At 38.7% G+C, this 26,416-nt stretch overlaps 1 protein-coding gene across 1 annotated transcript in view; it reads right to left on the bottom strand.

Moving 5' to 3' along the window:
* The window catches only part of cacna1db (calcium channel, voltage-dependent, L type, alpha 1D subunit, b), an 88,341-nt gene that overhangs the window by 23,176 nt on the left and 38,749 nt on the right, over positions 1–26,416 (bottom strand). Inside the window, exons 6-26 of the mRNA XM_042407944.1 lie at positions 26,084–26,236; positions 24,135–24,331; positions 22,001–22,104; positions 21,595–21,764; positions 10,283–10,370; positions 10,051–10,077; positions 9,360–9,520; positions 8,935–9,160; positions 7,997–8,204; positions 7,410–7,530; positions 7,150–7,264; positions 6,936–6,996; positions 6,692–6,752; positions 5,997–6,138; positions 5,670–5,799; positions 4,702–4,761; positions 1,140–1,246; positions 747–834; positions 487–594; positions 283–335; positions 22–168 (exon numbers count right to left, since the gene is read on the bottom strand). Of these exons, the coding sequence (XP_042263878.1) occupies positions 22–168; positions 283–335; positions 487–594; positions 747–834; positions 1,140–1,246; positions 4,702–4,761; positions 5,670–5,799; positions 5,997–6,138; positions 6,692–6,752; positions 6,936–6,996; positions 7,150–7,264; positions 7,410–7,530; positions 7,997–8,204; positions 8,935–9,160; positions 9,360–9,520; positions 10,051–10,077; positions 10,283–10,370; positions 21,595–21,764; positions 22,001–22,104; positions 24,135–24,331; positions 26,084–26,236 (2,527 nt within the window). The remainder of the gene's footprint in view (positions 1–21; positions 169–282; positions 336–486; positions 595–746; positions 835–1,139; positions 1,247–4,701; positions 4,762–5,669; positions 5,800–5,996; positions 6,139–6,691; positions 6,753–6,935; positions 6,997–7,149; positions 7,265–7,409; positions 7,531–7,996; positions 8,205–8,934; positions 9,161–9,359; positions 9,521–10,050; positions 10,078–10,282; positions 10,371–21,594; positions 21,765–22,000; positions 22,105–24,134; positions 24,332–26,083; positions 26,237–26,416) is intronic.

Below are 26,416 nucleotides of genomic sequence, written 5' to 3' on the forward strand. Positions count from 1 at the left end.
CAAACTCAAAGCAGTACTCACGTGGGCCATCCCTCAAAGGTGGAGACGGTAAAGAGAGCCATCATGGCCATGAGGACGTTGTCAAAGTTGAACTCACTGTTGTACCAGATCCTTTCCTTCACCATGGGCAGCGCAGTGTCTCCGTTGTTGTAGAGAATATAGGTACCTCTGTGATTTATAGATGAAATTTTAACCACATATATATGCATAAGCATAAACTCAGAGACACTCATGCAGGCCAACATCTGAAGCTGGAAACTGTGAAGACATAAAAGAACTTACTTGCACTCCTCTGGGCTGGACTTTGCCTCATCTGTGCATCGATAAAATTTCCCCTGTGTAAGAAAACAACAAAGAAAGTCAGAGATGCATTTAGTTTTAGACCCTCAACTTCTGTACAACAAGTTACTGTTTCAAACAAGCAGAGTCAGAGTTTGTTTTGTGACCACACTACACTCTTTCCCTCTCACCATCTCTTCACTGTACCTTAAAGAGCTGTACTCCGATACAAGCGAACATGAACTGCAGCAGCGTGGTGACGATCATGATGTTGCCAATGGTCCTAATGGCAACAAACACGCACTGGACCACATGCTGCAAAGGAGTTACACACTGTTAGTAGGAGTACACAGTACTGTATCAGAGGCATGCATGCACAAATATACTTCAGGACTTATTCACATGGAGAACTACGCACACATACAGTAGATACACACTGCTCCACGTTGTACTATTGTCATTCTGACCTTGAGTCCCTTGGCTCTGTTGATGGCCCTGAGCGGACGGAGGACTCTCAAAACACGGAGAATCTTCACCACTGAGATAGCAGAAGATCTATGGAAGATAAGAAGATAAGGATAAGCAGATTCAGCTAGGTAATGTATGTGACAGAGGTGTTACCATTAAACATCTTTGTGATGTTCAAGGCCTTAACTAATACTCATCTGCTGACAGCTCATTGCCTGTCATTCATTACAGATTATGGTTTAAAGGACTAGTGTGTAAGATTTAGTGGCATCTAGCGGTGAAGTTGAACCAACAGAATAACCGACTTAACCATCCATCCAGCCCCTCCACCACAAATACAACACAATTGCTCAGCCAAGACATTGAAAAAACAATGAATGAGTGATACGTACTGAATGCCAAAGGAGACCAGAGACACACCAACAACCAGCAGGTCTAATAGGTTGAAGTAGTTTCTGCAGAAAGCTCCTTTATGTAGGAATGCTCCAAACGCTGTCATCTGGACAGGAGAGAGAAAACAATCAGGACTAAAGAAGATGCCATCATAAACACAAGCACTTACAGTACAGTGGGACAGCCCCAGTTCAGGCTGAAATTTGATTTAAATGACTGTTTAGTGGACTGATATGTAAAACTACTTACAGCGTCAATTTTCAAAACTGTGTGTAACCAAAGATTTTTGTTGTATTTTGTATTTCTACTTGAAGGACAAGAGTTGATTGCATTCTGCATTTTATGAGTGTTCATAACAACAATGCAGAACTTAATTTGGTTTGCAGTTTCCTTGTTGGTTTTTGAAATAAATCCATCTCCCCCATCCTGTTTATTATGGGTATGAACCTCCTAATATCATCAGTAGAAGGCGTAACCCGTGGCTTCATGCGAGAGTTGGGGATCGCCCAGCTGGCACTATGAAGGTACTTGGACAACAACACAATAACAACCGTGTCACATGTCCAAGCAAAATGTGTACTGGAAACCCCCTCATTTAAGGCCAGCAAGTCCATGAGTATGGTGTATCGGGAAGGGCACCAACAAGTTCAGCCTCCAAGTTCAGGGTGAGGTCATCCACTGAGGACAACCCAACAAAGTGCTTAGGAAAGTGGTTTAATGTATCACTGACAGATGGAGCCATTGCACCAATGCTGTGAAGCAGATCGATGAATGGCTGAAGAGGATCGACAAATCCGGACTCCGGACCCAGTAAATTTAAGACAGACCTGGCTGTACCAGCATGGCCTTCTTCCCAGGCTTCTTTGGCTCTTCACAGTTTATGAGTTCCCCATGACCTGTAGAGGGCATCGAGAGGAAAATCAACAAGCACCTGCAGAGATGGTTGGGAATTCCCCCAAGTTTCTCTTTAGTGGGCCTTTACATCTGATCTGGGCAAGTACAGCTCCCCCTGTCATCAGTTGTGGAGGAATACAAGGTGGCAAAATGCAGAATTTTATTAAGCCCGAGAGACTCCAACGATGACCTGGTAAAGCAAGCAGCTGTCACAACCAGATATGGGGTAAGCGGGCAGCCAGCGCAGCCATAGAGTAGGCAGTGAGTTCTCTGAAGCTGCAAGACATCATCAGCAACCCCTGCATCAGGCAGCAAGGCCTTAATTCTGAACACTTCCAGTGGTGGGGAAACACAAGTGCATGGTCCAGGCAGAGGTATGGACCCATGAGGAGGAGAAGCGAATGTCAAAGGCAGTGGAACAAGGGTCCCAGGGCGCATGGACAAAATGGGATCTGCCCAAGCGCAAGATCTCCTGGGCAGAGCTGTGGAGACTGGAGCCCTTCCATGTTTCCTTCCTCCTGCCATCCATGTATGACACCCTGCCTTTGCCATCACAACTGCACACATGGGGGCTGAGAAAGGACCCACATTGCAAGCTCTGTGTGGGTGTAAAGCATGTCTAACTCAAGGATGGTAGAAGTGGCGCCATGATAAGGTGCTTCTGTCTCTTACTGACACAATAGAGCGGGAGAGATGCAAGAAGAGGTCAGCTGGCTTGAACTTGAAGAAGGTCATCACCTTCATCAAGTAGGGAGCCTGGCTTTTCTTAACTAAAAGACCAAAGCCCAATCTGCTGCAAACTGCCAGGTTCTGGGATTTGAGGGTCGACGTGGGAAGGAGGCTGCAGTTCTCGGAGGTGGTGAACACAACTCACTCCACTCAGACATTGTATTGTGGTCAACCAAAGACCGGAAAATGATTCTGGTTTAGCTGACAGTGCCGTGGGAGGAGGGATGTCAGAAGACCCATGAGAGAAAGGCCTTGTACCAGCCCTTAGTTCAGGAGTGTAAGGACAAGGGATGGCAGGCATGGTTGTTTGCCACTGAGATCAGCTGCAGAGGTTTACCAGCCCAATCAACAGGTAGTTGTTGTCAACTCTAGGCCTGGACAAAAGGAGCAAGAAACAAGCAGCTCGTAGGATGAGGGAGGAGGCAGAACAAGCCTCTTGCTGGATATGGAGTAGGCTGGGGAGGGAAGCTGGAAGCCAGGAGCAGATAGGCAGTGATTTGGACACCAACTGGAGAGTGTCGAAACACTCAGTGAAGGTTGGGTACCACCTGATGACATCTGCTCCTGGCTGAAGGCTACGGTTACCTCATAAGGTAACTGGAGAATGCACCTAAACAGGTGTTTGTCACAAGTAATGATAATTATGTTTCTTAGAGCAGGCACAGTTGAAAAGTAGTATCTCAGAAACAAACTTGTTAACAGATTGGTACTTGTAATATTGTGTAAGCAACAATAGTGTCATGCAATTCAATTTTTCTATTTTTAAAATTCTAAATAAAAAAATATTCATTCACATACAATAGGAACTTAAAAGCAGACATATACATATGCAGTACTGCACACACACATACACATAAATAGACAGATCATAAAAAATGCAAAATGTTCACAAGACATGGGGCACATTATTCCAAAGCCACTACATTCATTTCTAATGCAGATTAAGCCAGGGACCCTACAACAAACACTTTCCAAGAAACAGGGCTTATAATCCTCTCCTGATCAAATGTTAGGCTTAAAGTGAAAAACAAGGGATTTCCTGGTATAGGCATGCAGCAAGCAAAGGGTAAGGCAGAGGACTGAATTTTAACAGTAAAAATGACATTTCCTGATTTTTTTAGATTTCTTCAAGTTCATTCAAATGACCAAATTAAAGAGAGAAGAATATCTGTATGTGCAGTACACAGTCAGGCAGTGGAATACTAAGCTTGATGGTTGTTCAAGTTCAAGTTCATCTCTCCACAGTCCACAATGTTTCAAATTTAACACATCTGTCATATTAAAAAAAAAAAGTTAGTTGTTCATAATGTGGGTATTTACTAGTCAAGGATGTTGACAAAGATTCAAAGTTTTTAAAAATGATCATAACTGGTGAAAGGTCTCAAAACGCCACCAGAGTTATAGTGCCAATTAGGCATATATTTTTTAATCTTCAGAAAGTTAAAAAGAAAAATTAAAAAAGAATTTGGGAACAGCCAAACAGGAAGTTGTACTCTGGAGAGCCACTGGTCCATAAACTGGTCGAGGATGAAGAAGGGGAGTGGGCCGTGATGGAAAAGTGACTGACAGACAAAAAAATATCTGACAAAAATGCATGATCTCCACGTTGACGGATTGGCGCTATGACAACAAAACAAGCAGGCGGCCGTTTTAACAAAAAAAGTATAGAGACAAAAATGGGGGGAGGGAGGACATGTGCAGCAAGCTTGGACGTGGTGGGTTGTTGCTGAGGCAGCTCAACAGTTTTTATTATCCAAGGAGGGTTGAACCGAGGGCAACTGAACTTGGTTGAAGATACTTGAAGATGTTTCGCCTCTCATCCAAGGGGCTTCTTCAAGTATCTACAACCAAGTCCAGTCCCCCTCGATTCGACCCTCCTTGGATAACCATGACCTGGATGACTGAGAATCTTCACAGACAACAGTTTTTATTGTTTACCTTAATAAGGATCTCAAATGTAAACATACTAGTGAAGACATAGTCTGCATACCCTAGGATCTGAGGAGGCAATCAGAGTGACATAAGCACGCAGGGTTACTGAAGCTCTACCCAGCACAGCACAACACAGCACACAAAGGACATTTACCTTCAACAGGATCTCAACAGTAAAGATTGCGGTGAAAGCATAGTCAAAATAACCAAGTATCTGCAAGAGGCAATGCACAAGTTCAAGTCATCAAGTCATTCCAGGATAACAGCACAATGAATGATCTAAAGCTGTAGATACAGTGAGGGTCAACACATGACATAAAAATTTAAAGCTGCACTAGGTAATATTTTAATGTAAAAACAGTAAAGAGTTTCCCATAAACAAATCAAGATACTAGAGATTTATTTTTGTAGTAGTAGTTTGCTCTAATCATAGAATGTGAGGAATTCAAATTTGCATGTATCTCCTATATCTCTAAAAATATCTCTTTAAAGTCAAGTTTCAGACTTTATAAGACATCTTCAATACCACATAGAAAGCAATTTAATGTCTGTTTCACAATCATACAGATCAAAGTATGAAAGTATGATGGAAAACCAGTATGGACGATATGGCCTAGAATTATTTATTATTATATACTGTATTTTTTAAGTACTTTCCATCATTATGTAACAATAATTCCCAACAATATAAATAACTAAAGTAATGCAACTTGGGCCTGAATAAGCAGCATAAAATGGACAGATGGATTAACCAATAAAAAAAGATTAATTCATTTAAGTTTGTTTGAGTTTTTGCTAAAACCGACACTTGCCCATTATGAGACAATGAGCTTCCTACAGTAGCTACTGTACATAGCAGTAGTGACAGTGCTTGCTACTGTCTGATGGTGCTGACTGAAAGGCTACAAAAAAGAATTGAAGATATTGCAAAACCTGCAGATAAGCTGCTACAACCCAGGTACTTGTTTACATACAATATTGCGAGCAGAGAAGTTGCGTATGGGATCCTCAGCAGCCAGAGAGACGGAGCTGAGCATGATGAAGACCAGGATGAGGTTGGTGAAAATCTGATGGTTGATCAGCTTATGGCAGAATACACGAATCCTACAGTGATAAAAATAAAAAAGAGGGAGATGTGGAGACAGACAGGGAAAGGGAGCAGGCAGAAAAAGTGTAACAGCAAGTCTGGATTTGTGATAGAGATTTAATTTGGAAAGATATTAAAGGTTATTTTTCTGTTCAACTGAACAGGTTGACTGGTATGTAATTATGTCCTGGTAAACATCATGTACGATACTCACGGGTTAGTTCTGCTGAAGATGAAGAAGGCGCTGCCCTCTGGGATGGGCGGCATTTTTTCTTTGATGCTGAGTTCAGATAGCCTCTGGGGGCGGGGCCCTGGCGGGACTTCTGGGAGGTCATTATCATCATCATCATTACACCCTAAGACACAGAATCAATGTTGTTTTAATCCTTTTGAACATGAAAAAAATGTATCTGTTCTATTTGTAATTATATTGCTGATGCTTATTACAACTGAAAATTTAGAAACCAAATTCATTACATTTCATTTTTGTATTAACTGCTGTCAAGTGTTTATTTTGTGAAAAGTTCCTTTAACAGATAGATAAATGTGGAGAGTTAATGTTCGAGGTTGTGTCTTGTCTTCTCACAGTTGTAATACTTTGTTTAAATCCACATCTTCTCTCTAAGTGATCATCATTATTGATCATCAAATTTTGTCTGTCAAGTTTATTGTGATAATATGCTGAATCGCACCAAATAATTTTCACTGACTGCTGTGTTGTGTTTTATTTTAAATGTTACCTAATAACTTTCCCTTGATTCACTTTCTGTGTAACCCAGTACTGCATGCAGTCAGTGCACAGCTCCCACCACACATCGCTGGTATAGCTGCAGCATGTAGTGGCAAGTAATTCACCTAGACATGACAACAAATTATCTCTCCAGTACGACCTGTGCTGCAAAGTTTTACCTGGAGAGTCGATGGCAGGATACGACTCTTTGTCTTCCTCCAGTAAGATCTCTGCTGGCATCTACACACAGTGATCAGGTTTAGCAATCTTAAAATGCACAACTACTGAGATGAAAATTAAATACTGTGCTTAAACATAGCTGGTAGAAATTTGTTATATTCTAGACCTGCACACTTTATAGGATATTAATAATACAATTCACATGATTTATGAAGAGAACTGGAGCAATCCTCTGTCTTTTACCTTGGTCTCTCCATCCCTGGCATCCATTATTTCAACTCTCTTCTTCTCTGTGCTTGTTTCTCTGTTTGGGAAAGATAAAACAAAAGAGGTAACTAGCGAGGCAAAAGGCAATTTTTCAGTGGCAGTGGAAAGTGACAAATGTGACAAATGTCTTAGAAAAGGAAACTGAAAACAAAAACTGAAATGTGAATTATTGAGGTGTCCTTAGCTGTACTTGATACTATTCTTCCTCTTCTTGGCCTCTTCTTCCTCCCTCTGTGCTGTGTTTAGGCTCTCTGCATCTGCCAGGTTGTCAACAGCGATGGCCAAGAAGACATTCAGCAGGATATCTAGTCATGTGACTTAAGGAGAAAACACTGACCAACACCACGAAATCCAATCATGAAATGAGCTTGACTTGAGCGTTGAGAATATGGAAGTGGCTCAACGTCAGCATTTATATGTGAGTGTGTATGTCTATGGCTGGTAGGATACAGTTTCCACAGATGAAGAGGATTATGAAGTAAATACAGACCACCATTCCAGAGGAGGCCGGGCCGCCGTACGCCATGATACCGTCATACATTACCGTATTCCAATCTTCTCCTGTCAAGATCTAGTAAACGCAGTAAACAGTAGAAGCTATTTAAATCACTTCTTCCATGAGTGTCTGATGTCATTTTGTCACTTTTATTAGATAAAATCTTTTCATGAATACATTCTCCAAATTTTGAAATATTGGGAAGGTGATGCTACTAATGAGGATTTTTACATGTTTCAAGGTGCATCAACAGCTTTTGCTGTTCTATAGCAAAGTAAAACCATGTGCAGAGGTTGGTTTTTAATCATCACCGGTGACTGTGATCAATGACTTCTTTGTCAGATGCCGAGATGTCAATCTTTAAAAAGTACCAGCCTGCACTGTGAGGTTAAGTAAACATGTTGCTGTTGTTGCTATAAATGTCTCTTCAAGACATTTTGACTTGGTTTGTGGTTGGTAGATGTTTGTAAAATATTTTTATGATAAAATGTTTACGGAAATATTAGAAGATTTGAAATATTGCATAAAACCAAACACTCACCTGGAACACGGTGAGCAGAGCCTGGGGGAAGTTATCAAACGTGCTCCTTTTGGTCACGGTCTCGTCAAAGTTGAACTTTCCCCCAAAGAGCTGCATGCCAAGCAGGGAGAAGATGATGATGAAGAGGAAGAGTAACAGCAACAGGGAGGCGATGGACTTCATGGAGTTGAGCAGAGAGGCCACCAGGTTACTAAGTGATGCCCAATGACTGGAGAAGAAACAATATAAAACAACTTAAGAGACGGACAGACAAAGTGTTACACACACCTGTGAAGGTAATGAGATACAAAAATGGAAATGATTAAAAAAATGAATAAGACAAGGCATTAAGATCAACTCTAACATACATTTGTAACAACCTCCGTGGTTTAGGGCAGAGACTGGAACTAATCTTCTGTCTGACCTAATAACTAATTGCTGACTTTGTGAAAATTCTTTGTGCTCATTTAATGTGACGAGAGCAGATCACAACAGCCAGCGATCACTGCACTGTGTAAGCTGTCGTTGTAAGAACTGAACTGGTCTTGTTACAAAATGACTGTTCTATAATCATAAAGCTTACATGTATGTTCTCCTTAGTGGAGTATCCCCAGTGATACCAGAGAAAAACCCTTACAACTTTTGAAGTGTTTGGTCAATGCTTTGGCTTGTTTATTGCTATAGTCAGACAGTACTATAAAATGAACCACCAATGCCCCTCCAATCAAAAACCCTCAAAAAGACATGTCACTACTATCTGTTCCCAAAAAAAAGAGTAACAGAAAGAAATAAGGTCTGGTCTACTTTGCAACCAGCCTTCCCAAACCTCTGATACAGAGTGACCTTTGAGTTTCTGTAAAAGCGATCAATAGCAGAATTACAGGTATGCCAAACAGAGACATGAAAAGTCATCTTTACTGCACTCAGAAAACTAAAAACTTTGAGTCTCTGTTGCTCACCGTGTGACCTTGAAGATCCTAAGGAGGCGCACACAGCGGAAAACAGAGATGCCCAGCGGAGACATAATGGCCAGCTCCACCAGGATGGTCTCTATGATGCCTCCACACACCACGAAACAGTCGAAACGATTGAACAGGGACACAAAGTAGGCCTGCAGCCCCAAACTGTACATCTTCACCAGCATCTCTAAGGTGAACATCGCTAGGAGAACTTTGTTGGATACGTCTGGAGAAGAGACGAAAGGACAGAAGAAGAGAAGACTTACTCCAGGAACATTGAATTAACACAAACATGAAAAATAACACATTATGATGCACAGGATACAGTTCACTGTCATTACTTTTAAAGTCACAGGGCACATCACTGTGTAGAGCTGAGTTCATGTTTCACAACCAAACAGAACAGAGTAAAGAAGAATAGATACCCTGTACTTCAGTCAGCCAGTCCGGCTGGTTGTAGTGCTCAGAGGCGATGGTGAGAGTATTGAGGAACACCAAGATGATGACCAGCCAATAAAACGTCACAGATTTCACGGCTGCACGACACTTCCTGCGACAGAAACGGTTCCACCGTCGCCACTGACGACTGACAAACAAATAGTTTCACTTTATGATCAGTTGTCAGCATACGTACGTCCATATTCAGAAGAGTTTAGTTGCAAAATAACAAAACATTTCTTTTACAGGTAATGAAAGTTTTATTGAATTTAACATATCTTGGAATAAACTCTTCTGTCTTTGAACTTCAGTTATACTGTATATAATTGATTATAATGTTTTCTTTCTCACATATGCAATTACACAGCTGGTGAAATAAAATGAAAGCGCAGCATCACTATAAATCAAACTGAACAGAAATTGATTATAAAGAAGAGCAGGGGTGGATTTCGAGTGAGCAAACTGGACAAAACACAATGAAACTGTGATGAAATGAGGATAAAGGCAATAATTGGTCGGTCAACAATAAAACATAACAGACAGTGAATCGACAGCAAAAACAAAAATGCAGGTGAAAACATTAAGGATCTGAGTAATTCCAAAAAATCAGCCAGATGAGTTGAATCCATTAAGTGAATGATGAACGCACCTACCATGCAGCCATGCAAAGATACTAACCTGCACTTCGACTTAGTAATTTTTTGACTGAGGAGAATAAAAGATGAGGTAACTTTTAATAAAAGGCAGCAAGATGTGCTTTGTGTTTGAGTCACATGTTTCATATATACAATAGTCATTGTGTCCTTGTCAAATACGACAAACTTCTTCCTATTAACTCATCATCAGTTGACTGTTAGGACTGTCAAATAAATGTCTGACTGTTGTGTCCATAGTAATATGTGAAACTCACCACAGCGGTCCACAGCAGGGTGACTTGCCTTCCTCTTCATTGTGATTCTCTGTGTTCACCGACTCTGTCTCACTTGTGGGCATGCTCGCTGTCGTATCGCACACACAAACACACACCAAGAAAAAGGTAACATGAGATGATATGATGCCAAGTTAACAGAGAAGTTTAGGATATTAACTTTTTCACCAGTAAAATTCACATTGTAATAGATTTTCCTATTGACACCCATGCATGTTTGGTTTGGCTTGGTTCCAGGGTGATGAAATATGTTTTTGAAGTCCAATGTTTGTTTTTTTGAACACAGAAAGAAGAAACAATTCTCTAATCTACTGAGAGTCAAACATTAGACTGAAACTATCACAAGATAGACTCAAGTGCATCTTAGCTGTTGACTGGAAGCACTGAGTTATTTTCCTTTTCTGCCTGTAGTTGTGTCAGCTGAAATTTTATCTTTCATTTGTGTTTCACATGGCTTATAGACCAAGCCAAACCACCTGAAAGCAAAACTGACGATGTGAAAAATCCAGGTGTCAAGTAGAAAATGCTGGGGTGACTTCTTCTCAAAGTTTGACATGAATGAAAATGAAATTCAGCCAGTTTTCCTTAATTCTACATTATATTTGTTCTGAAAGAGACTGACGAGGTCTGATTAAAGGTCGACCCCTGGATGTTAGAGTTGCACTATGTGAAACCAACTGGTCTGCTTTGGGAAGCCTACAAAATGATGAATTTTAAGGTTTCTGCATAGATCAAATCACAGTGAGTAGCTACATGCTGCCAGACCTGAGTCAAAGTGGAATTTGTACATGATTTTAGTCATTTTTTAAACAATTTATTAATTAGAAACAGATTACAGATATTGACAGTGAGACAAAATAGTTTACTTGTAACAAGTACCAAGTGATTGTTTAATCTTTTCAACATTGTCCAGTTGAAACATTTTCTCAAACTATTTGGTCCAGGTCTGTATGCTGTATAATTTACATAGTCACATAGTCATTTACAACATACAGTATATTGAAAATATATACTGTACATGCATAAAATATTGTCTTTATAAGTGACAAATGAAAGGAATTCAAAATGATGATGACTGGATGAAGAATCTGAACACAAACACTTTGACAATTCTGTTTACTTCAACCAAAAATATAGTCATGAGATTGACGGAAAAATATATTTTTATACATTACAAAGTGTCAAAATGTAATATTTAATGAAATGTTTAAAGTGGTACTAAAATAAACACGAGCTAAATACATTTTACTGGCAAAAAAAAAATCATTTACAGGTCAAAATGCTGAAGTAAAGCTTGAGTGTCTTGTGGCAAAGAATTGGCTGAAAACATTTAAATTTGCGCAAATTTGCATCATTTAAGACTTTGAAATGTATTATTCACTTAAAGTTCAAAGTTCAAGTTTAACTTTTGATGTTTTCTGTATTTAAATAAAACATGCATTTTGAGTTTGGTCAGTGCTGTATATTTAAACAGTTTGAAGGAGCTACATGTGCCTCTGTGTAGTTACAACAAAAATTAAACCTCAGCTCGAGCTGTGTTAGTGTTATTGTTAAACTGACACATCTCTCATAAACTTGGCTGCTGCTTGGTGCCCGTCCGCCTCTATGGAGACATTTGACTGGAGGATTTTTTCCCCTGATCCACCTTTCATCTTCTACAGTACAAACTGTTGATTAATTTCACTCACAGTTAGACTTTGTTATTATTAGGCTTTGTCTAAAGAAGTTCAGCGATGATGGATGACAAAGTGTGTGTGTGTGTTGAAAGAAATGCTCATGATATGATGTTACGGATCAGATAATGATTAATGATTCCAAACAAAGAGCATGCAAACACAAAAGCACAAACAAAAGCATGAGCAAAGCACATGCAAGCAAGCGGAGGCACCAAAGATGAACTGTCTGTATGAACATGCACACGAGAACACACAGTCCCGGACTCTCACGCACACACAAACACATTTACCCTGTGTCTCTGTGGACTGAGTGAACCAGCCAAACTTTCCTTTCTTCTTCTGAGTGAGGTCAGCTAGCGTGACCCCTTGGTGTTACCAACATGCAGTTCACACAGCCAGACAGCAGAGGAAGCAGTGAGTCAGTACACAGCAGAACAAGAGAGAGAGGAAGGTATGGCAAGAGACAACTGCAATACAATCTATAGTACGAACACAGTTACTGTGTCCAGAAAAGCTTCAAAACAAATGTATAGTAACATCTTTCCATAACAGACTGACTACAGAATCCAAGTATGGATATTTTATCCTGCTACAGTAAAATTCATCTGTTATATTTAGTCCTAGCATTAAGTAGATTGACACTAACAGGAAAGACAAAGGTTAAAGAAGGCCTTACAATACAGCACAGTATAGCAACAATTCAGTCGAGGAACTAACATATTATATAAATATTCACAATAATCTGAACATTTAAAACCAGTCAATCATGCAGGAAGAGAGGATGATGGACATAACGTCCTCAAAATCAAATTACATAAAAACTCAGCACAGTTCACCTGTTACACAATATATTTGCTAACTGAGGTAAGATAGTTATATGTAATAGACTGAGTATAAGGGCCATACTTTACATTGCATCACATAGTTTGTCAGTCAAGAGCTCTGACAAGTTCGTTTTTTAACTGAAAAACATGCTGCTCAATACACATCATGGTAACAATGCTATAAAAAACTCATTTAATGGATCCCAATCAAAAATGTTTGTTTATGTAAACAAACAAAAAAAGAATATTAGCTGATAAATCATTATTGTATTTTTTTTTTAACTAATTCTGATATTGACCTCAATAAGTCAATGTCAGCTGGTCTATATCTCATCATTTAAAATCTATATTTTCTGGACATAGTAACTATACAGTATAATCCGATATTAAACTTGAAAAGATTAGTAATAAACAAAACTTCTTTAAGAAAACTGAAGATAGTAGACAGACAAGAGAACTGTTGGCGACAAGAGCAGAAAATATGAGGAAACAAAAAAGGAGAAAGAAGGGGAAAAAACTAATGTTAGCAGCATCTACAGACAGTTTTTTACAAGGCACACAGACACTGCAGGAATCAAGGAGAGAAAGTTAGTGTGTTGTCTTGGATGTCTACATCAATGACAGCAGAGGTACAATAAAAGCAGGGCAATTACTGGAGGACATAAAAACTGAGAGGTACATATGCACTGGTCTCAGTCAGCTATCTAATATGAGCCTGTCAGGGGCAGCTGCTAAAGAGAGAGGAAAGAAGGAAGAGAGGAGGAAGGAAACAAGGATGCAACAAAGTTAAGGTGCTGCAGATGTGACGAGGAACTGCTTTGTTGAGACTGTGATGGACAATCAGTGAAAATTCTCCTCCCTGAAGTATTTGGGGTTTAGTATTTGTTTGCATTTATATTTTTCATGTCATGTAGGTCTTAAAACAGTACTTACATGATCATATGTACGTACACTGCAACAGTTTTTAGTCTTTGTAATTGTTTCTCCTGTTAATACCGGTCATGAGGAGTTCCCTTCCTAATATGATTTCAATGTAAGTAATGAGGGACAAAATCTCATGAAGCTCCAGCAGTCTGAACTGTGTTTCCTGGCAGAGCTGCAAGCTGCGGAAATGTGGCACTATTGGTCATTAGCTATTCATAAAATATAAAATGCTTGTTTTTCCCTCATGAAGGCACCATTAAAACAACGGACGAGTGCTAGTTTTGTAGCAAAACCTAAGTAAAGTAGGTATTTTGAAAAATAAACATAAAAAATAATCTGAATGATAAATCAAATAACACGAAATAATGCTGTCAATCCAAACTCCTGGTGGGCTCCCACCTCCATCTGTCAGTCTTCAACACATTTCAGAAGATTAAACAAAGCTTACAATAGCAAGTGTTTGACTGGAGAAAACACCTCCTTAATTCATCTCATCAAACAGGAAGGGAGACCCTCTCGTAGCACAAGCCACACAACAAAACCACCGTACGTTTACTGACTATTCCACAACATGCCGTACACATCCTACATTGTCAGTTAATATGTTTCTAATTCATTAAATGATTCAGGTCATCCACAAAGAAAATAAATGAGACAGTGGGCGGAAAGTGATGTGCTATCTCTAGATTGGCAGATAAAAGAAAAGAGAAGGGTTAATTAAGATATTTTTAAATATATGCTGCAAACAGGATAAAATAAGTCACTTTTAATACTGCTCACAAGATGTTTGTAAATGAAATTAGCATAACAGGAATTAAGGAGAGCAAGTTAGTAACAAGTCATAAAAGGGGAAGGGGGCCAATCTGTGGAGGACAGAGGACACTGACAGAGTGCACTGTGGATGGTTTTAAGGCACTGAAGCAGTATTAAGAAGAGACTGGAGGCTGCCAGCAACAACACTGCAGGTCAAAGCATCTAAATGTGGAGATGATTTCCATTCAGTGATCTTTATACACACAATGTAACACATAATAAACTTTGTATGAACGCTACCAAACATGGTTATTTTACTTTTGTTGCCCTTTCTGTTGTTCCATCTTGAACTTGTCACTATTCATGCCAAACATTTTCAAGTATGCAAACATGCATTTATTGTCAAATGAAGGGTTTTTCATGTACTGGATATATAAATGCCTCAATATCAGTAATGCTCATGAATTACATATTATGGTTTGTCTGGCTGTGGTCCAACAACAAAAAATCTAATAAGTTTTTGAAAAAGGGGACATTATTGATCCACTATACAGTATATGGAAACCTATATATCATTCAATATGAAATCATTTTAATGATATTTAGGTTTAGGTTGAAATATTTGTTGAACATGACCTCTTTCCATGAAGTCAAATGATACTGAGGTGTAAGCTGTTTATGTATAAGGCATGTGGGCACAGTAGCTAAATGTAAATATTACTGCCTTGAAATAAATATCATTAATTACTTATTTTGGTCACTGTGTGTGGCTGTGGTGAAAAAAATTAAAAAATTAAAAAATAAAAAAACAAATCAATATCAAACACGTTTTGGAAAAAAGGAAAATCCCTGAACGAATATAAAATATCAGCAGACCTCATCATTCATTCAAATCTGTTTAACAGGCAAATAACTGTTTTTAATTTGCATGAAGTCAAATTAGTTGATCTTACAGTACTGAGGTATTGTTTTTATGTAACCTAATAAGTCTCTAAAAAACAGAAAGCAAACAAAGATGGAAATAATTCTGTCTTTTATCTGTTTTATATGCGTCTAAACGTTTATATATTTTCATTATTTTTAGTACATTGTTATATCCTTGTGGCTACAAAACTCTCAGAGATTCATCATAACATGATACATGATACTTCAGTTACACAGTACTTATCCATTAAGTGATATATACTCTAGTGGAAATTGAATAAAAATTCTAGTATTTGATTTATTTTATGTTTATGATATCCATACATATGGCTTGATTAAGACCTCCACGGTGTTTAAGGGTCCTGCTTCTCTCACCTGGTCAACAAATTGCTTTTACTGCAGAAACAACAGGCCTCACGAACAGATTTGTTCTTAAGTGGCACATACGAGTGACTAAAGATTTACAAAAATTCACAAATTTTTCATACTTTTTCATAACTTTGCCTGAGGTACAAATAACATCACTAAAACAATGATTCAAACTTGAACATTAACAGCAGAACTGTCAATAATTAGAGCGACCGCCTCCTCCGCTACAGTATTTTGTAATTATTTGACATCCTAAAATACAACTACTGACAATACTAAATGTATCTATATATTTCTGACAGCAGGACCTGAAGCTCTTCAGTGTGACATTCATCTTTTTACTCTTTGGTAATATTTTTGTGAATGAAACCTGCCCACAAACAGAGCAGAACAGGTCGCCTCATATGGCAAGTTTAGGGAAATCAAATCTAACAAACCCACACCTCCTCATGGACAGGTGGCATTCATCAGGCTGAAACAAGCGATTTACAAGTTTTGTAGTAAGAGTCTGGTGAATCTGAACTGACAGAAAAAAGTAAGAGAGATCAAGGAGAAGAATACAAAAAATGTTCTTGCACGAGGCCCATTGACACGGCTGAAAACTGTGAAATGTTCCAGTGTCCAACCCTAATCAATATGCATGTCTGTCACTGCAGGGCTGTGTGCTGTGTCCTCAAATGTTCCCAGTCTTAACCATTTTGTCTATGACTCAAAGAACTTGACTGAAGCACTGCAGAAAGAAATACACAGACCTGGCACTAAAGACAACATGGAGGATGTGAACATCTGGATTTAAGCAAATTGCCTCTCGCAGAACACAGAGATGTGATTTCTTAACTTTTCTCTATTATTCTGTCTGTTTCATATAATCAAAAACACAACAACATCAAACTAATAGAGGAAGGGCAGATTTGTCCATAAATATTAAAGCTTAACAAGAGCTCAACAATGATTTATTGAGGTTATACTATTGTTATACTGGATAGGGCTGTATGATGATGTGAGCAGCTGGAGATTGTCACTGGCAGATAAAAGTTTCTACAAAGAGAGGGAGACTAAGTTCAGGAACTGGGTGCCTAATAAACCTGACAACTACAGTATTGAAGAACATTGTGTTGTCCTGCATGATAATGGACAGTGACGTGATTACAGTTGTAAGGAACTCATTCAGTCCGCTTTGATGTCACAGGTGAGAATTTTTACTACAGTTTATATCCTAACATAATCCTCTTTCCCCTCATTACCTCACACACAACAACAACACACATTCACATTAAATTCACACCAGCCTGCTGCATTGTAAATACCACAGTGTTGACAGGAAATCCATTCCATGCATATAGTGCATATAATGATTATAGAAGTGATCTAAAGTTGTTTTTTTATGTTGCTGTGGTACTGTAGTGGATGGCACTCTGGTATAATTTTTCTGGTATTGTTATTATAATTATTAATATTATTATTAGTAAGTTCATGTTCAGATGTGGACGCTCTTAATGTTTACTCCCCACTTATACAGTAGATGGACACATTGTTTATGTGCAAATAAAACTACTGATTTATGACATATGTTTGAGTCTGAGCAGAGACAAAATGCTTATTCGTTGCAAATGTCCATTTTGTAATTTCCCTTTTCCATATTTTTCATTGTGCAAATATAGTTTCATATAGTTATGCATGCGACCCTAAAAACCAAACAAATAATAACAGATTTTAGGCCACTTGACAGCAGGGGAAACGAGCTCTAACACTGACGTACTAACACATGCTCTCCACTGAGCCCTGAGGGAAATATTTGGCTCTTTAGCTGCTAAATCCTCCACTATGTTCACCAGCTAGTTGCTGGCAGGTGGTAAACAGTGCGTTTTTTTATAGCTTTTTGAGAGAGCTGCCTTCAGCTGACAACAGCGCTGAGAGCATTGAGAAAAACCAAAACAGTAAAGACACAGAACATGAAAGCAAAACAATGAGCTGAAAGACACTGAATTGGGTGTTGGGTGATACATCTCTGTGGGTTCAACACTGAAAGCGACCCCTTTCACATACATGTAGTCGTGATCCAGTGGTAATATAAAAGTAATGATTAAAACAGCGTTAAGTAGCTGGTAACATGAACTCAAATTAAAAGCAGGGGCACTAAACCAGCTCAAATTGCACATGTGCACACATCCAGCTCGACAAAAGATAGATATAGTAGGCAGATCATTTTGTTGGACTAAAAAGGACACGTGAAACAAGGACTAAAACAAACTTCTGTCACTGTATCGGTGAAAATGGGAGTGAATACTCAAATGTTCACATCTAAACAGTTGCATCTTTATTTCACCTTAATTCTTAATCTTTATATCTAAACTGATTGATGACGTCACTAATATTGCCTCAGTTATGAAGTGGACTTCTGTACATCACTTTTGCTTCATGCCATGGACAACATACTGTATGTTATTAATGGCATATTGTATGTGAAGCACTTTACTATGGTCTATTTTCAGGGCTGAATGTGACATTTGTCTTCATCAACAACTTCATGACATGGACTGAGGCCCAGAGCCACTACACAGACCTGGCCAGTGTGAGAAACATGGCAGAGAACCAAAAGATAAAAGAGCTGGTACCTACAGGACAGATAGCTTGGTTTGGTTTTTTCAGAGATTCCTGGAAATGGTCAGATGGAAGTAACTCCTCATTTAGGCAGTGGAAAGAATTAACACAGGAAACTAATAACGTCAATAACATGGAGCAATTTGTGGCGGCAGACTTTAACCACTCTGGCAAATGGGAGAATTCGTCCTGTGAATGGAAGAGAGCATTTATTTGCTGCAGTCAGTGCGAGTGGCAACCCATGATTCAATTAGTCTCTATATTTGGATTTGTTAGTTTGCTTTTTCAAAGTCACAACAAAGCAAGTAATAAGACGGAGTCTGGTGAAAAAGAAACCCTCTCTGAATCTGACTGACCCTGCTGTGATGGAGGTGAATCATTTCTCACCTTCGTAATTTTATGCAAAAACAAACTAAATGACTTGTATATTTCAGCTGATTCTTAAGAGCAACTTATACATGCTGAAAGCAGTGTGATCATCTATATGCATTGTAACTAGACAGAGGTGCAAATAACAATAAAGAAGCTATAAATGTAGTAGAAAGGTAAATAACTGTATGAATGCGAAGCAGGTGAAGAAACATCAAAAACAATCCAGGATGTAGCTGACCAACAGTCTGTCTGTGTGAGTAATGATGTGAGTTTTGTGTCTCAGCTCAAACAGAGACTGAAAGGCAAAGACATCAAACTGAGCTGGAAGAAGCAGTCGGATGAAAAGGTCTTCAAAAGGAAAAGAAGGAAACAAAGAAAAGGAACACCATTAAAAAAAGATGATCTTAGGATCGTGGTGAATCTTTAAATCTATTTTCATAAAAGAAAGATGGTCATGTCTGGCTCTTTGTTCCTCCACCAGTCCACCAGATGCCCTCACACTTTCTCCCTGTTTGTTGAACTGGACTGAGTGGGAGTAAGACTGATAAGAGAGGTTGCAGATTATATTAAAGGACCACTTGAGATACTGTTGCTCGTTGTATTGAACCTTTGTCCAGATGTTTAACCGCCTAGTTCGTTCACATGTGCTCCACTTGAAGAGCTAACAGAACTAAGTGTAATCTGTGATACTTTTCCCTTCACCTGGTCAAGAATGAGAATGTTTGTTTAATTACCAGATTATTTTTGTGTTTGCATTTGGCCTGCTGACATTTTAGGCTTCCTTGAGCCTACTTATTGTGTTTTTAGTTTCCGTTTGCTCTGTGTTTCCCTCCTGTGTTCATGTGCTCCTCCTCAGCCTGCTTTTCCCTCCACACCTGCCCTGCATCAGTCTTGTTAGCTCTGCCCTGCTCCCTGCGTCTCCCCCAGCCAATCAACTCCCAGCTTTGTGTCTCGCCACCTGTTCCTCGTTGTTTCATTAGTTCAGTTTGTATTTAAGTCCTGGTTTTCAGTTTGGTGTTGGTGGATCCTTTGTTCAGTTATTCTTCAGTTCATACTGCCTGTGTCCTCCATTGACACTTCTTCCCTCAAGAATAATTTTGCCCTAAATGTTTGCTGTCATCTTTGTATATTGCATTTGAATATCTTCAAAGGAGTTATGATGAAAATTATAGCAAATTATATATAAAACACTGTATTATTGTTATGCTGTTATTAGGAATATAACATTTCAGGATTTCCTTAAAGCCCTCATGCATACATTGTTTTTCTATGACTGTAGCATCTCTAAAATTGAAAAAATGAGAAAATCTCAATGAAAATTTCTGTAGTCTACAGTACGTATTGCCTGCAGCCCATTATTTGACATGAGCCAGGTTCAGATCTGTGTGTGGGGACAGCAGGAATCGTACAGTAAGTGGCACAAAAGTGTGCTGTCACTCCAAACTGCGGCTTGTGCTCCTGCTGATGGGATACAACAAATACCCTAAATAAAGCCACTAATTCTGTACAAGTTACTGGCTTAATTTGAGAACACAGTAAATTAGATGAGACTATATATATATAAGGAGAATATAACTACATACAGTAGAGTGTACCAGCAGAGTACATGAAAAAATTTTGTGGTGTTTTGATGTATTTGAACTGGTCAGAAATGTCAAAAATGTTCAGTATGTGTAAATGAAGTTTAGTTTTTTGAATTCTGCACCAGCGCTGGTCTGATTTGAAAGCCACATAGGTTGGAAACATTGTGTTCACACAATAAGTGTCCTCCAGATCCCTAAACTCTCTCTCTCTCTCTCTCTCTTTCTTTATACACACACACACACACACACACTCACACAACCACATTTACCGGTGCGTTGTCATGGTGAAAAGCTCACACAAGGCCACACCATAGAAAAGACCACAAATGATTGCTGCTGTCGCCCACTTCTTAGTGCAGCTTCTGATGTTGCTGCCACGGTAGAAGTCACCGTTTTCACTTGCTTACAGCACATAGCACTGTTGCTCCATCCCAAAGAGTCTTTTTTTTTTTTAAATCCTGTAGCACTAAAAAAGGGGAAACATTTCACTGTGCGGAAGTCTGAGTTACACACATACTATAAACTGGATCACAACTGCCCTAACCTGCAAAGAGTTGATGTCTGCACATGTGTGATACATCAGTGTTATTTGTATGCATGTCAGCACACACAATATTTAGAACTATACTGTATACACATTGTGTTTCACATACAGTACGAGTGATGTAATATAAAGGACATGTAAAATAGAAAAAAAAAATGAAATTATGTAAGAAAATTGTACACTGTACAGAAAGATTTAATTTATCTAACATTAAATATATCTAAGATGACATGTTGGTCTACAATCAGCTGCATGTGATACTGTCCCTTTGTACTGAATATGAAATTTGATTGTGTTTGTTTGTCAGCATGTAATTTCTAACTATAATGTTAATGCAACTGTTTTATTTTGTATGTAAACTCTTCACATGCTCGAAAGAGGTTGTTTACTCAACATCCAATTGGGGGAAAGAGTCACGTATCAATTTATACATTAATGTTCCAGTCTGGAACAAAGGCCATTTGTTTCAGATACATAAAACATTTCCTTTGTGATGCATTAAAAGCAAACCGTCAGTGAACTTCTCTGAATGGAGTGACAGTAGTTAGATGAGTAATGGTTTGCCCTCCTCACCTCCCTCCTGTCATTACTGACGGAGCAAAGATGTGCGACATTATTTGAAAGGCAGAAGAAGTTAAGTCGAGGTTACTCAAAAATCTGTTCTTTGTTTCCCTGTTTCAGACTGAGAGAAAGGGACTAAATGGATTGAATCCAGGTAACTCACGGTTACGCTTGCCCTCCTCGTCTCCCTCCTCCTCGTTCTCAGGGTCGATGTCCTCGGCCTGAGTGATCCAGTCCAGGTAGCCCTTCAGATCTTCCTCTAACTGCTGCTTCTCACGTAGCTTCTGGAAGTCACCTCGAGCCTTGGCCTTCTCTCGCTCTTTGGAAAACTCTCTGGACAGGACAGAGCATAATGTCAGTCTATACTGTACGGGTTCCTTTCAACTCTTTCTAACATTGTCCTATTTTTAATTAATGAATTGTCTATTTGTACTACTTCTGTTTGAAAACTTACTTGCCTCCCGTTGCCCTTTGAGGGACGAACTATTCTGAATTGAATTTTTCTTTTCATAAAAAACATTTTGGCAAAAGTGCAACAGTAAACAAACACAAGCACACTGAACACTTACCCACTCAACACACCCAAAACCAAGTTAAGAACAAAGAAGGATCCAAAGATGACCAGACTGACAAAGTAGACCCACGGCAGCTCAAAGCCCATTGCGTCGTTCATCTACATAGAAACACAAGGAGAAAGAGAGAAAAGTGAATAAGACATATTAGATATGGTATTTTCATAATTGTGTACATTATTCTCTTTTATCGTTATATTTTAATATCTATGTGTCACATATGCATGTATTTTATTTCCTGTTCCATAAAGCATGTCTTACTGAAATTAACAGATCTACTTAATTGTGTAGAAATCTTTAGGTTACTTTATGTAACCCTCAGTTCTTTAATAATAGAGTGAGGTGTTTTCTGTTGGTTACACAGAAGCGATTCCCAGAAGTAACACAGAAAAACAACCCCTGTGCAAACTTTTAGTAAAGTATTAATGGATGGTTAATGGGTGGGAATGAAGGTGTGTGTCTGCCATTATTCACAGCTTCTGTTAGTAAGAACCACCTATCATCACCTGCATCTCTTCACACAAATTTAACTCACGTTATCGACTATGAACTGAATCCATGAATTAAAAAATAGTATTTAGTGCTTCTGAGCAATTTCTAGGCACAACCTTAAAAATTACATTTAAGTTCATGACATAAACTAAATAAAAGAGTAGTGTCAACTGGTTGGTGTTTCTTCCCTGAAATATTAACAGTGTGCTTTCATGTCATAATGTCTGATGTGAAAATGTGAATATTTACCACACATAAATGTTGAAAGTACAAAATGTGTAACTGTGTAGGTTATTGTGTGTTTGTACTTCTTGGAATATTAGTCAGTCTTGCTCAGCTCAATGGTGCCACTACTCCAGCAGTGGATTTTAAACAAAATGTAATGGACTGGAGGCAGTTCAAAGTCCATAATATCCTTCAGAGGGAAACAGATCGTCAACTTCAACTGGGACAGGAACTGTGACCACTAGAGGGCACCATGTGAGAGACAACTGGGCTCCTGGTGAGCGAGAGGAGGTATTCAGAAGTTGAGATATCTATTAGTCTACTAATCTATTATTAATGTGACCGTGGCAAATGACCTCACTACAGAGCTCAAGTGCCCTTTTTAATAAAACTGTTTTGAAGAGAGACACCCAGAGTTTATAGTTGGAGTTTGTCCATTTATAACCATGTAACTGGGTTTTTACACGGTCCAAATAATCTCTACACACTTAACACATAACTTTTCTTCACACCATGTACAGTACATGCATTGATTTCTACTAGATACTCATGTTCCCTCTGAAAGAAACAAGACAAAGTCCCAACTGCCTCCTACTTTTCATTTACACTGCTTTCTTTAAGAAAGGTCAAAGGTCATATTGAATCTATCCATCCATCCATCTATATGTCCATCTTTTAGGTTTATCAAGTCTCCTTCCTTCAACACTTTTACAGCGGTATTAGCATGAAATTGCCATGGTAACACATACATGCATAAGAGAGGTAAAGAGTGTGTGAGTGAGAGAGTGAGACACATAGACGAAGAAAGAGAAACAGAGAGAGAGAGCTTCATTATTTCATAAATGAGGGTCTCAATCAATAAAGGGATGTGGGTGGATTGTGGTGAAAACTCATTCTGTTTTGAACTTCAATGCTGAGTGTTTTGGCTAATTAGAAGCTGTTGGTAATTTTTGCTAATGAGCTGCTGAGGATTTTTAAGTGAATGTGGTTTTTATACTTGTTATCAACTAAACAAAGGGTGATGGTTCAAACTGGAGCTACAGTTTAAAACAATTTCTAATAAAATAAAATCATATCTTCAACGTGTTGGAGTGACAGATTATTATCATTTAGTCATTTCAATGGGTTGCTGTTCTTTTTCCTGTAGCCCTCAAACTTTCAGTAGAATAAACCTTGTAATTTATTTTATGTATAAATCATTATTGTGATCATGCGCTGTAGGAAACGTAACAGTTTGTCATCTTATTAATTATGTCCAAATTACAGGCATTTGTAATGTGAATATAACAATACAATGCTTATATCTTGACATCAAATGTTTTTTGGTGACTCAGCATCATTTCAAACATGCTGGAAGTAAGTTAATGAACCATGTGCTCAGAGTAATTTTGATGCAGAGTGGCAGATTGATTACCCAGTAGAGAACGTCGGTCCAGCCCTCCATGGTGATGCACTGGAACACAGTGAGCATGGCAAACAAGAAATTGTCGAAGTTGGTGATGCCGTTGTTGGGGCCTTGCCAACCTTCTCTGCAGACCGTACCGTTCATCATGCAATGACGGCCGTGCCCTGATACCGCACATGGCGTGGCCTCCTCTTCTGCAATGGAACCTGGGAGGTACAGAGATAGAAAGATGAACTGACTATTCTGTAATATTTATTAGCTTCTACTGGTTGATATAAAAGGAAACATATTGCATCCTCATGTTTTAAAACACTCCACAAGCCCACCATGTTAGGTATAATGACAATGATAAGACATTGATTCTGTAGTAGAGAGATGTGACATCAACACAGAAACACTGAAATTAAATACAAACATTAGGGCACCGAAGAGCGCCAGGTATTCACAGTATAAACGTCTTCTACATGTCTGTGCATCTTGGCAATGGTTGTCTTTTTGTTGTTAGTGAACTTCTGATCTCAACAGAGATTAAACAGTTTACATCTTGTGGTCATCTGAGGCTGACTGTTCTTCTGCTGTGCTGATGCTTCAGTGTTTTTAACAGCCTTTCATTTAAGATGACACCTTTCTCCTTTCTTAAATCTCATCTAAAATCCCATTTTTTACTGAATTTCTTTCTTACTATTACAGTACATGTTCGTGACTGCACTGCAATTAATCAGACTATTTTATCATCTCTTTTTACTGGTTAACCCACACCCTGTCTAAGCCTCCTATTATACTGAAATTGTATTCATTTTGTAAGACTGCGCACTCTTTTGTGTTAATAAAACATTTTTCTTTTTCTCTGCTTTTGTCCGATGTCAAGTCACTGAGTTCTAATTTTTAATTCTTCTGGAAAGTGCTTCTGAAATTATGCTCATTATTATAATAACTCTATATGAAAATAATCATACACAGTAATTTAAGTAGAGCACACAGAGGTCACCAGTCCATATATCCCTTCATAAATATAGCATATATATGAATAGTAGATTAGCCCACAACATGTTAAACTTCAGCTTACACCTTAAAACTCCTTCATAAAATATCCGCAACGCAAGCACATACATACAAATCCACACATACACCCCCAACTCCAGCAGCAGCAGCAGCAGACACACAAAAACACAAGCTAAGTGCCTTTCTCTGGGCCAACAGACACAAGTGAGAGGGGATTAAAGGGAGCTTGTATGTCAGTCTGTCATGACCCCTCAACTTAAGTCTACAATGCTTCTCCTGACGTCCACAAGTAACCAGCTCAAAGCAAGAAAGAGGGAAAGAGGAAGAGATTAGGTGAAAGGTGTGTGTGTGTGCGCGCGAGAATGAATGAATGAAAATTGCTGTCGTATTCCTGTGTAGCCCGCCATCGCTGTGACTTAAGCTGTTCCTGTCAGTCAGCCATTTTAGAATACGACTATGGTTTTAATGTGTGTATATATGAACATGACATTTATGACTGCTGACAACCATCCATCAATTTATCCTCATTTCCTTGAATAATTCTGCCATGTTGGAAGCAACGCTAGAGTAAAGGTCAAGCGTGTTTACATAATAGCCAGATATTAGTCATTTAATCACTGGATTTAATCCACCATCTGTTGTTCTGTCCTGTTTTCAGCAGCTTGCCACCATTCACATACATGGTATGCATGTTCATTCACTCTCAGGGATTAGAGCCTGTATTTATCCTTAACTGAGATGTATATGTCTGTTCATACTGTATGTTAGCTTAGGAGTTAATTTTATAAAGGGTTTTAAGGTTAAAAATCACTGTTTAAAAACTGAATCCAATTACCACGTCCTTAGACAGTTCACCAGATAACCCCAGTGGCTGAAAGAGGCACGACTTAATAAAACTGATCAAACGAAACCAAAAAAAAGTCAAAAACAAAATTAAACTTACTGCACTACCTTACCTGTTTGTATCACGTAGCATGTGGCGTGCATTTTGCCAATGAAGAGCTCCAGGCCGATGATGGCGTAGATGATGATGACAAAGAGGACCAGCAGAGCAATGTGAAGCAGAGGAACCATGGCTTTAATAATGGAGTTTAAAACCACCTGTAAACCTGCAAACACACACAGAAGCCAAAGTCAGAGTGAATACTTACAGCCACCCATATGAGAAAATAGGCAATTAATGAACAAACGTGTTTGTGTCTAAATAACAAGACAGTTATTCCCAGTGCTGAATGCAACTTCACAAAGTAGTCCTACTACACATATACAGTATGTTGCGTACATTAAAG

This window comes from Thunnus maccoyii, chromosome 4 (assembly GCF_910596095.1).
Source record: "Thunnus maccoyii chromosome 4, fThuMac1.1, whole genome shotgun sequence".
Taxonomy (NCBI): Eukaryota; Metazoa; Chordata; class Actinopteri; order Scombriformes; family Scombridae; genus Thunnus; species Thunnus maccoyii.